Source organism: Vidua chalybeata, chromosome 1 (genome assembly GCF_026979565.1).
Source record: "Vidua chalybeata isolate OUT-0048 chromosome 1, bVidCha1 merged haplotype, whole genome shotgun sequence".
Taxonomy (NCBI): Eukaryota; Metazoa; Chordata; class Aves; order Passeriformes; family Viduidae; genus Vidua; species Vidua chalybeata.
In genome coordinates, this window is record NC_071530.1 from 148,164,136 (window position 1) to 148,177,290 (window position 13,155).

The following is a 13,155-nucleotide window of genomic DNA, read 5'->3' on the forward strand; positions in this document are numbered from 1 at the left end:
TAAATTACATATTGTACAGGGGTTCGCTGTCTACTTGGACTTGTAAACATTTGTGTGATACAGTTTTCATTCTTTAAGTAAGCTGCAATACATCTTATTTTCATTTGACTGTTGTTGCATTCTGACTCCAGTACGGCATTCTAAGGCCATGTGTGAAGGCATCCTCTCCCATGACGGAGAAGGCCAGGAAAAGAAATGAAAACACAAAAGAGTCTTTAATTTGGTTCTTTGTAATCAAGTTATCACTAGTTTGACAAATCACATCTCGATGCCTTATGACCTGATCGCTCTCATTTGCTAGGACCAGCTCAACAACTATGGTGAAGTTTAGAGGTCTGAAATGAGCAGAGAAAACAGCTTCCAGGAGGTAAATTCCAAGTGCAGTCTCCACAGCCAAGCAGCTCCTCTTTCTAGATGACCATGCCCCTAATGCTCTGTGTGCTGCACAGAAAATGTATCAACCAGGATAGAAATTTAGATTTTTGCTCTATCTCAGGCTGTTGAGGGCCTTTAGAATGCCGTCAATACACTGTCGGTAAGTCCGCATATGCACATTCAAAGAAGTACAAAAATGCACCAAAAAGTGTCAAGAGATCCAAAAGAGACACAGCATCAACACACACTCACAAACACACGCATACACGCACGCTTCTGTCTGAGCAGGAAGGCTCAGTCTCCAAAGTAGGATTCACAATTTAATTTCAACATGTATGTGTGTTTGGAAGAAATCCAAGAATTTCCATATAAACTCCTTAGGTCCCAAATTGAACACTTTTATCCCTGTTTCTCATAGATGAACAGTTGAAGTAAGAAATTGCACCTTGAAGAGACAGTATCCACATTCTTTTGGCCTACTGGAAACAACTGTTAAGCCCCCCTCCCTTTCCCCATTGACCTATCCAGCTCCAATTCATTTCCTTTGCCATCATGTCACTAGGATCAGAAGTTTTACTTGATACTCCTTAATGGCAACAAACAACCACACAAATCTTAACAAGTCAAGGGAAGAGGAAAAATAAAGCATTTTTTTTCTTCCACAGTTCACTCCTGACCTTGCCAAAAAAAAAAAAAAAAGAAAAAAAGAACAGATGGATTATTGGTTGTATTATAGGCAATGTACATTCTGTAAAAGAAAGACAGATTAGGTTTGTATTCTAAAGAAAGAGCCATTGCCTCATAATTTCTGCTTATTTCTTAATTGTCAAAGGTTTGTAGTAGATAGGATTATTTCTGAAGCATATATTAGCTTTTTTTTTTTTTTTTCAGACAAGGTCAACCCAACAGTACTTACACCCAAATGAACTTTGTGTGCATTAGCCAAATTTGTCAAAGTCCTAAAAAGCAGTGTTCAGAGTGGTAACCAAGAAATTACTTAATAAACCCAACTTCTAGATTAAATGTCTTAAACCTCTTACGACGTGGACACTGGGATCCCTCTCTTGTCCTCCAATCAGCTGAATAATATTCCCGCACTAAGAATTTATACAGAAACTATCTGCCACAGTGTAAATGCTGTTGAACAGTTGAAAAGGAGGTAAATTGCCATGAGAAGATCATTAAGTTGTGTTGAGCAAACCAGTTGTGTTGGTCAATGGTGACCACACAGGATTTTGCTCTTCCCAAGAGAATAAAAAGAGCACAATATCAACAATCAAGAGGAATTTCCCACTGCTGCCTCTGACTGCAGTGCCTCTCCAGGTTGGGCATTGAGAAGATAGGCTAGAAAGGATATTTTCTGGTAAACATACATGGCAGTAATGCATTCTTCAAAGAAAAGAGAACTTGCATGGAAATATCAGGCACCACAGAGCAGCTGGAGCTTCAATGCTGAAGAACTTGAAAGGACTGTACAGTGAAGATAAAAAACCCAACTAATTGCCTTGCTAGAAGGATCTCACATACATATCTTTTGCCCCACTTGGCCAACCTTTTAGGAAGACAGCAGCTGCTAGAGAAATTGGAAGAATTTGGAAAAGTTTTAGTGGTCACAACCAGAATGAATTGCTGTGACCTGGCGCCCAGAACCATTGGGATGACTGACATAATGAAGACAATGGTATGTGCCACTGCTGCATGCTGAAGAAGAAACTTCACCCACTTCACCATTCAGAAGGGGTTCTGAGAAGTGCTTCAAATCAGAGAGGTGAGATAAAGGTGGTGGATACTTCACAGGAAGCATTAAAAGAAACAGCTGTAGACCTATCTGAAGGCACTGCCACACAAGTTCCATGTCTTGGTTTCTAAGGAGAAACCTTAAGGAGAAACCAGCCCTGAGCTCTTGCCCAGTGTGCAAGTTGGGATTTCAGCCCTGAATTCAGTGGGAATTAAGAGTCTCACTGCATTGGTGCTGAGCTAAAATCCCTTCCCCAGATTCTTCCAACACCAGCTCCAGTCAAGATGCCAAGATGATACCTGTCAGTAGGGCAGCTGAGGCATGACCCCCATGTCAGAAGTGATATTATCAAATAGGCCGTTTGGAAATCATTTTGTAGAGTTGCAGTTTCAGATCTGGGAGACCAAAATCACTTACACAGTCTACTTCAGATAATCTAATTAAATACTTCTATCAGATTAATTATCCTCTGAACAATAATTATGATTAAGGAGCTTCATACCCCCTCTGCAGGGAGAGGCAGCGATAATGAATAAATGTTACTTCTCTAAAGGTCAGTTTTGATGACATTTTGACATGTAGAAACTGTCCAAGTGCAGTCAATACAAAGAGGTTTCTTTGCTATATTGTGACCTCCTGAACTCAGCTAGAGAAGGTTAGAATTTCCCACATATTCCTATGGCTCTGGGGAGGTGCTATCAAAGACAGACAGGGATACCACAATTCAGGTCTTTTGGATTTGCTGCAGGCAGCAGGAGGGTTGGTGTAACTGATCTCTTCCATGAAATAGGAGAGGGAAGGTGCTCTAGGAGGCACAGTTTTCCCTACTTTTCCTTTGACACTGGTGTTGGTAAGGTGGTCTCACCACAACAATCCACTCCACTATGAACCAGCCCTGGTCCATCCTTCCCACACCGCCTGCCACTTCTGCGTGGGAGGATGCCTGCAGACGACTGGAAAACGAACAAAAGCCAGAAGGCCATGGCTCTTTCTTAATCTGAAACTATGCCATGAAATTCACCAATGACCTAGAGACAATGAGCCAACCCACTGTGGCTCTTTACCTGCTCATATAATTTGTGCTGGCCATTCTCCTGAGGGCCTTCTCCCAAACAAACACACTCCAAAGTTCTCCTCGTAGGCTAATGCATTGCATCCCAGCCAGGGTAGAAATGGATCTCACCCATTCAAGGTTATCCACGTTGTGTTTCTGCTTAATTCCCTACATATTGCTTTTAATCAATCTGTAGATTTCTTTTGTCAGTCGTAATTAGAGAGGAACATTTCCTTCTCCAGGGTGTAGTTGTGTAGCATAACGCTTTTCATTAATAGATGAGGAGGCAGAGCACAGAATGTGGTGATCTTGGGCCTGAACATACGTCCATGAAATGGCAAGCTAATGAGTTAATGTCTGAGTGGGAAAGGGGGGAGAGGGTGTAAAGAAAGCCAGAGGGTGGCTGTCTGTGAAATGGATCTCTCTTCTAGCCTCAAGTGTAGTGCTCTGGATACGGCAATTACTGCAAGCTGTTCCACAGGCCAGATAAACAATGAATCAAAGCCAGGATGGTGGTATCAGAACTCATGCATGAGGAAGATGCATTATGGAGCATAGTTTCAATTATTATATTTGCCAGCTCCACTTGTGAATTTGCCAGCTATGATAAATGTTATCATCCTATTTGCTCTGCATTTCTCAAAGTGAACTAAAAGACAACGCAGCTTGGAACTGTGAATATTAATTATCAATAAAATTGCAGCATTAATCTTTCCCCTGCTACCCCTCCCTTTTTTTTCCCCAATCTGTTGTGGGTGTTAATACATGGCAGCACTCCTTACCCTGTCAGAAAGCAAGGTGAAGGAGGGCTTTGGGATACTTATTAATTACAATATTCATGGAAGGAGAGACAAATGAAAGCTGAAGGCTCCAGGGATAGTATTTCCAGCCTAAAATTAGCAGGCAGTTTTGAATTGACTGGATTCCATAAAGCAAAATACAGCTGCATAAAATATACAGGTTGACTGCTTTCCCTTTGGTTTAGGAAAGATTGTTCATGGTGAGCAGTAGTTGGAGGCACTGATGAGTATCTAGCAATAAACAGAAAAAGGGTTCACATTCCAGTATCAGGAAAAGGATGTAAATCAGGACTCATTGCATGGCACCCAAATCAGTTGGCTTTAGAGGAAGGCCCTGCCTACCCAGGCTTTAGAGGAGGAGAGAATTTGCTCATGTTCTCTTGTACTTGGGAGCACCAGGAGGAGGAAATAGCATCACTAATATAACATTGGTTATATTGAGACCAGCACTGCTTAGGATGGGCTGGCTGAATAAAATCTTGGTTTAAATGGAGACAGCAGCAAAAACCTGACTGGAGAGACAGGAACTCCATGAATCTCCCCATCAGCAGTTATCAGAGGAACACTGGCGTAGGCCTCGACTGAGCAGAGGACAGTCAGTCTCCCAGACTGATTCTACACAGATGAAAGCTCAACAGTCCTTCAGCATCACCTCACAGCCATTTCAACTGGAAATAACAGAACTACTCCTGCTTCTGAGAACAATTTCTTGTTTTCCCAACTTTCTTTTTGCCTTCCTACTACTTTTTTGGGAGTGAAAGTTGCTTTGCCATATTCATAACATGCATCTTAAATAACTGAAAACTGCATTTTGGCAAAGGATTTCATCAGCTTTTCATGGTTTTAATTCAGCCTCTGAGCTCAGACTAACTGGCATAAGAGTCCCAGGGCACCTTCCATCCATAATAAATTTCTCTGTGTCCAATGTCATTATTCCATTTGCTTCAATTTTGTTGAATTGTTATGATAGCCAATCCTTTTTCTACAATTTATCTTGCTGAAGTTCCCAAAATAAAGTTTTATATAAAAAGTCAGATGACAGCAGGCTGGTCAGAAAGGCATTATTTTCTTTTTCAGTTCTGTGAGTGTTACACATCTCTGGCTGATGAAAGTAGCAGTGGTGTGATTCTCATGGTAATTTGTGCAATATTCCAGTCAGTAATAGTGTCTTGTTGAAATATGCATGAAAAAGTCCATAACATTAGTGTAATGGACACACTCCAACACATCTCTCTCATCCAGCTTCCTCATAAAGATTTTAAATTACTGTCTTAATTAGATCTTAATATTAACAGGAATATTACATAAAGCTAAATGAGGACATAAACTTCAGCTGAAAGCTAATTCTACCCAAACCCCTGCCTTCTGGTCTGCACACATGAAAAGGTTTTGGAACATTTTCATGCTCCATCTTGGTTCTACTGACTGCTTCTTTTTAAGCTTTTAACAACAAATCAAGCTTTATTTTTTCCTTAACAAAAACTTCCAAATCTGTCAGAGAAAACAAGGAATTTCCTTGCTTAGGTCAGATTCACAATAATCTTGATTACTGCCCTGGCATTTCATTGATCAAAGCACTAGGGAACTAATGAGAAAATGTACAATACAGTAGATTAACGTGGTCACTTCACTCTTTTCTTTTTCTTGTTTTTCTTTTCTTCTTTTTCTTTTCTTTTCTTTTCTTTTCTTTTTCTTTTCTTTTCTTTTCTTTTCTTTTCTTTTCTTTTCTTTTCTTTTCTTTTCTTTTCTTTTCTTTTCTTTTCTTTTCTTTTCTTTTCTTTTCTTTTCTTTTTCCTTTTATTTTTTTTTTCCCTTTTCTTTTCTTTTCTTTTCTTTTCTTTTCTTTTCTTTTCTTTTCTTTTCTTTTCTTTTCTTTCTTTTCTTTTCTTTTCTTTTCTTTTCTTAATAATGTCTATTTCCACCTAATGAGCTGTTACAGAGAGTTCAAACAGAAGTTTATTGCTGGAGGTCACTGCACATCTTCTCCATTCACTAACAACCAATAAGCTATTTTGAACTCTTCCAGGAACATCCAAACACCCCTTCTGGGGCTGCCCCACTACAAGATCCCTGTAAAGCAGGTGCATGTACAAAGTTCTGGCAAAGCAGTGCCTGTTAGATCTGTCAGGATATTCCTTACACAGTAATGAAGACCAAGTGAAGATTTGTGCCTGCATTGTTCTATTAAGTTCCTCTTGTTTCCATATCACAGCACGTGCAGTCAAAGCTATTTTGGTGCTTCACTGATCAAACTGATTTTTCCCTTTGATGATAATATGAAATATTATAGCATAATAGGGTTGTTATATAATCAAAGTCGACAGCAGGGAGCTAAATTTGTGTTGTTTTGATGAAGAGCACATTAGTGTGACATAAATAGACTAATCTGATTTATTATTATTATTTCTAATGCTTAATAATAGGGAATGGTAGGGGAAATGAGACTCTGGGGAATAAGAATGCATTACAAAGTGATAGCAGACATTAGGATGTCTAGTCATAAGCAGTACCACTACTACCTGCTCATAGCTGAATTTCAAAAGAGCGAGTAGTGAGCAAGAGAAATTGTTCTGAAAGAGATAATATCTTAAGTGGAATAAACCAAATGATGTACTAGCCAAAATATTCTGTGAAAAGCAGTGTTGTGAGAAGAAATCATGTAGGGCAATAAGAAGTCAGAGACAGAACCGACAAAAGTCAGCTCACCTTTCACTGATTGGTTTTTCATGTTTAACTGAAAAGCTGGGATTAACCTTGGACAAAAGCATCCCTTTCACGATTCAGTCTGTTCCAGTTCCAGACAGCTCAAGCCATTATTCACACATCAGTCAAGAACCATAAAAACAACTAAAGAGAAAGGCAGATTTGGCTCTTGTTCTGATGTGCACATGTGAGGATTCTTGTGTCTGGCTGCTCACAAAGCAAAGTCCTGCAAGAGTTTCCTTGCAAAAGAAACATCCTGCTATTTCAAAATCCCATGTGTGGCAAAAATATAGGTTGGACAGAATTGTAGGCTCTTCAGCCAGAAACTAAAACAAATAACCTTATTTGAAAATCACAATGAATGCAGATACATTCAGACAAAACATTTTCAAACATACACACTCATTATAGCTTTTAAATTTAAAAGTATTTTTACGGACATCTACTCTGGCCCCTTCATATCAACATACACAGATTTCTTGAACTACATCTACAAACTTCAACTAAGCTAAAGCAGAGCTATTATAAAGCCATTAAGTTTAAATGCAAAGATTCTAAGTGGCAGATAACCCATGATATGCTGAGGTAAGTTTCTCCCTTGGTTAAACACCCTGTGTATTAAAATTGACTTTTCATTTATGGTTCCAGAGGGAAAATTTAGTAACAAATCAGCTAGAGTATGTTAAGTTTTCAACCTCTCCAGTTCAACATGTTTTATAGGACATTTAAAGATGATTTTTATATGCAGCAGAAATAATATTTTCTTCCTTTCTTAAAGGAAAAGAAAAAAAATCTATGCAATGTTTTATAAGACACAACTGCTTTTTTTCTTTTTAAAGATTTTTCTAAATGTCCTGTTACCAAAATTCTCCTTTGCCAGGCACAGAATTCAACTCTAAAACTCCAAAGTTTTCCTGCTTCTCTGCAGTGTCAAATACACCCAGCAGCTGTACATGATATAGAGGTGCATATTCCAGGCATAATTCTTATCTCCATAGCAGGAAAAGAGACATACTTTTTTTTTTTTCACTTCTGGGATAACAAACAAAGATGAAAAAAGTGAATTTGGAGAGCACTGTGAACCCTATTGGCTGTCGGGGGAAGCAGCTTCGAGGTGTCAAACACTGAGGTGGTTTAACACATCCTGAAACTGCTTTTTTAGGTATTCTTGCTTTGATCCTTCTGCCATCAGCATTTGCCCTAGGACATGGTACTGGCAGCACAGCGCTGATGCACCCAGCTTGCCCCACACATTACTCTGAAAAAGTCCATCCTCATCCATCCTCGTTAAGAATCCTGTTAGTTCTTCACCAATCTTAATGGAGGATTTCATGCCACAGCAATTTCTACACCCAAAGGAAGCTGCATAACGGAGTCAAAGTCATGGATAACTTGCTTGTCATTTACTTATTGAAAGACAGATGTGGAGAACATGAGCATATTTGATAGTTAATCATGTAAAGCCAAGGAGAAGAAAACAAAGGAGGAATGACACTCCTTATTTCTTCCTATTAATGCTCTTTATAAATGTCTCTTTGAGAAGGTATCAACATCCATCAGCACACAGAGCTCAGAGCTGGGCACACACCATCTAGTTTTAAGAGTAAAAAAAGGATTATTGCTTTTACACTGAGAGCACAAAATGGTAGAATCAGCAGGAGGTGATTAGTGCCAAAAAGAAATGGGTTTTGTATGGCAAATTAACACAGAAAGTGATTTAAAAGATAGAATTAAATCAGAGACAGAGGTGCAGGCTCATAAAACTCCCAGTCCTACCCTTGTAAAATCAAAGATAAATCTCCAAAAGCACTAAATCCCATGTAATCACTGGAAATTCCTATTCTCTTAAAAGGGAGCTGGATTAGGCCTCTAATTAAGTTCTGTAAAGTCTGTTTGGTCCAGATGAACAACTGAGAGATGGACAATGTCCAAGGAACAACTTTATGACATGGTCTCAACATCCTCCACTACAACTTGCCAACACAACTGCTCCTGCTGTTACCCTTCAAACACTGGAGTAAAACGATTTTTGCCTGTTACTGCTAAATGCATTTTGCGTTTGCCTAGCAAAAAAAGCAATATCACATCTAATCTCACAAGTTCCCAGTGAGCCAAACACAAGATACTGTCCCTTGAATTCTTCCTGAGACCAACAAAGGCTTTCCATTATTTACAAATCAAAAGCATTTAGAGACAATCATCTGTATTTTTTATTTAAAACGAGGAATGCCCTGTCACTATTATATAAGAAAAAAATATACATCCTCCTATTTATACCCATCTTAACCAAGCATTCCAAAAAATATAAATCCTATTCATGCAGGTAATTGCTGCACATAATAATAATAATAATAATAATAATAATAATAATAATAATAATAATAATTTAGAAATAAAATTAAAATAACAAAATACACTTTCCTGTTCCAACAATTTTTCCAATTTATCCTAGGAATTCTCCTTGCAAATTGTTGGAACAGTTGAAAATTATAAAATTAAATATATTTAAATTAATATGGTTATTTGCTTTTGATTATTAGTTCCGTTGCTAGTTTTTCTTGTGTTTTTGTTATGCATACCAGTTTTACAAAGTGCATGCTTTATTTTTTTTTTTTTAATTTTGAACTGGCAAGCTAAAATGATCCTTCTCCTGCCTTTTTTTTTTAATGTTAATACAATCTAAAATCTAGCATTAAAAAATTTACCATGATACACCTGGTATATTGACTGCTTATGGCGCATGCTTCTCTTGGCAAAAAAAAAAAAAAAACAACAAAAAAAATTGGCTCCCCTCCCACCCTCCCCGTTCCTTTTGGAAGCAATCTAAAAAAGCAGGCTGGAACACAATTGCTTCAAGGGCAAAAGAAAAAAATAATTCCTGATGCTTTAATTTTTGTCACATGGCACTGGTTGTGGAATTGCACGCGCACGCACACGCACACGCACCCAGCACTCACACAGGCACACGCACACACACTGCAACCTGCTCGTGAGGAAAAAAGTTTGTTAGGTCAGGAGTGCCAGCGGCACATGAAGGCTCCCAGCTGTGTGTGCAACTTTGGATTTGGTACCCACTTCACGTCACCTTGAATCCTCTGACATCCACCAAGGGGGTAATGTAAGGCATACTTTGCTGGAACAGTAATAATCCATGCTTCATGCTCAAGAGCTGAGTCTCAGAGGAGGACTGGCTTGCTCTACTCCCTTTGGCCTCGCTCCGTCTCACTCAAGGAACAAAAAACCCAAAACAACAAAGAACTGGGAAAAACAAGGAAAGCAAAATAAGACAAATCCCTTTAAATGGACTTTCGCCGTTTCATCAGCCTGTGGTTATCTGTAAAGCTGTGCAACCCAGGTGAGATGGAGCTGACAGGAGATGGGAAAAGGCTGTTTTTTAATGTGCTTGGCGAGATCTCCTCTATCTTGTAAGAGATGGAGTGAAAGTACTGGGGGTTCAGCTTTGAGCTGAACGAATTTTGGTGGGACACCACCCGGCTGGTGTACTCGTGGGACCTGTAACACATGCAGGAACAAACTGACTGAAGGTCTGTTACTTCGGCCTTGTACCGTGGCCGGCCATGCTGGGAGTCCTCTTGGATGTGGATAATCATGCTGTTGCGGTTCCCTGCCAGGGACGCCCGTTCCTCGGCATCCCTCCTCTCATCCTCACTGTTCATGGTCAAGAACCTGAGAACAACCAGATTTAGAAATGCCCCAATGACTGTCAACCCCACTAGAATGTACATAAAGCTAAAAGCCACATAGAGAGGCTTCTTTTGAAGGGCCCCTTTGGTCTGCAGGGCCACATAGTCTCCAAACCCTATCGTAGTCAATGTTATAAAGCAGTAATAGTAAGCATGGAAAAAGCTCCATTCCTCGTACTGGGAAAAGGCTGCTGCTCCAATGCAGAGTGTCCCCATGCAGGAGAAGAAACCCACAGTGACCATGTTTTCCATGGAGACCTCGGTGCTCCTCATGCCGCAGCACTTTTTGATGCGTTTCAAGAGGTACTTGACGAAGGTGTTCATGCGCTCGCCCAGGCTCTGGAACATGACGAGTGTCAGTGGGATCCCCAGGACTGCGTAGAACATGCAGAAGGCCTTCCCCGCATCCGTCCCTGGGGCAGCATGTCCGTAACCTGGGAGGGGGGATGGAAACACACCACAGTCAGCAGGGCAGGTGATTGTCACTAGATGACACAATAACCAAGGCAACAGGTGATGGCCACGGTTCCCCCATCACGCAAGCCACGCAAATTGCTCTGACGCCACAGACAGATCCAGAGCTGAAGGGACGCTGCAGTCACACCATCTCCCCATAGCTCCTCACCCACACCCTGTGTCTGAAGTAAACAAGGCACAGAACAACAACATTCACGCATTTGTGGGAAAGGTGAAAGAATGAGCAACGCATTCTACCTCAATGTTATACCTCAACAATGTTGAGTCTCCTAAACAAGGTTATATCGCATTGATTAAATTTCATGTCTGTTCAGTGTCACAGGCAAAAGTGGAAACTTTGGAAATAGATGGACTTTCCCAGTGTTTTTGAGAGTAGTTAGTGTTGCTCTGTCCCAAAACCAGAGTATTGTGATGGCATTCAAATGTTGTGTCTGCTGACAGCATGGAGTTAACAACATCCACAGGCCCACCAGCCAAAGAAACTCCTTTTCAAACTCTCCCATACTGAATAAGCCTTTCTCCTAGGCACATAATGAAAGTGACTCATTTCTGGAACACCATAGGAATTTAGGGATTTAATTCCCATTCTACCTTTACTTACTGAACTTACTTACTGAACACAACTTACCAGCTTGTGCCATAGTTTTACAGCTTTGACAGTTAGTATGGCAAAGGCAATTTCATCAGGATGTTAAACTAATCCAAGAATAGATGATGTACCACATTCCATAGCATAGTCTTTAGACAGTAAAATCATGGCTAAGCCTTTATTCTAAATCAAACCATAAGCAAGGGGCTGTTTTGATTTTATAATTATACCTATTCAGATCACATTGCTTTAAAAATCTACATTTCTTACAGCTGAGATTTTAAGAGACTGTAGCAAAGTCTCCAAAATGAGATGGCTGGGACACACGTGGCCTTTCTGTCCATTCACCATGTGGGTACCACTATCTAAAGCCCCTTTACAGTCAGTGAGTACAACTATGTACTTCACAAGGGCAGTTCCTGTCGTGAGATGGCAGAGATGTCTAAAACAGGTCAGTGAGTTATTCTCAGGAGACAGCTATTTCTCTACAATCATTATAATAGAAATCTTGGGACAGAACTCTGTTCAAGATTGATATACCTACATTTATGTATCTGCATGTGTTCTATGTGTCCAAACTCCTGTTATAGTCAATAAAAAATCTATGAAAACAGGCAGTAGTGAGTTATTTCACTGACCATCCCAAGTCTGGCAAGATGAAATGACAATTTTGACTGTTCATTGATCATGTTCATTAGGTCCCCATTAGACTGACTAGACATCTGTTGACTGCAGAAGAATTTAGGCACCCACAGCACTGGCAGACAGCTACCTGTAAACAGCCAAATGAAGATATCCTAATCATGATAGTCACCTTGAGTGACTGTCTCCAGTGGAGGTGCCCGCATTGGAGATATTGAGGGTTTAAATCAGTCGGCCAGAAAGAATCATCTAGCTTTATACGAGACCCCTGAGATATCAGGATACCCATAGGTGGCTGGCAGATAAAACACAGGGCATTCAGCAGACCCGCACTCATACAGATCTGAAGCTGGAGGACAGACCTGACATGAGATACCACTGAGGCAGGACCACTGAGGAGCCCTGCCCATTATCTTTAGACTCAGGTCATAGACCTGCTGCTCTTAATTTGTCTAATTATTTTTCTAAACTGTTGATACTGCACACCTCCTCAATCTCCTGTGGCAACAAATTCCAGAAGTTCACTATCTGTTATGTAAAAAAGGTATATTTTAATTTCATGGATATCTCCTTGTTTCAGCTAGAACACCTTAGTTAAACTCAGCTTTATCTCTGCTCTCAGCTTTTTCCTGTCTAAACTGAAGCCACAACCTTTTTAACTCATATAGCAGAAGTCACTTTTCCTTGATCATTTCAGTGTCCTTCTCTGGACCTTCTGTAGCTCTGCTACACCAGTGCTGAGGTGCAGAACCCAGAATTCGACCTTCCTCTCAGGATGGGGCTGCATCTCAATGTCTGCACTTTCACTTGAACTAAAATAAGAACACCAGGCAGCCTTCAAAATGTAAAGCAAGAGTAGACAAGGAAAATAAAACAAGAAAATCAGCAAGAATCCCCTTCAAAAAGCAAAAGATTTATTCTTAGGTCACTTGGTATTTGTTGATGGATAGGTTGTAAAAACCACTTTACAAAAGAAGCACAAAACTCAAAATAGGAGGTTCTTTTGCAAAGAGATTCACCTGTTGTATTGAGCCAGGTAGTCTGTTCATCATAAAAAGCAGTTTCCAAATTAC

General features: G+C 40.0%; 1 protein-coding gene across 1 annotated transcript in view; it reads right to left on the bottom strand.

The window, feature by feature from the left end:
- Positions 1-9,966: 9,966 nt before the first annotated feature.
- Positions 9,967-13,155, bottom strand: part of KCNK9 (potassium two pore domain channel subfamily K member 9) — an 86,798-nt gene continuing 83,609 nt past the window's right edge. Inside the window, exon 2 of the mRNA XM_053953803.1 lies at positions 9,967-10,808. Coding sequence (XP_053809778.1) covers positions 9,967-10,808 — 842 coding nt within the window. The remainder of the gene's footprint in view (positions 10,809-13,155) is intronic.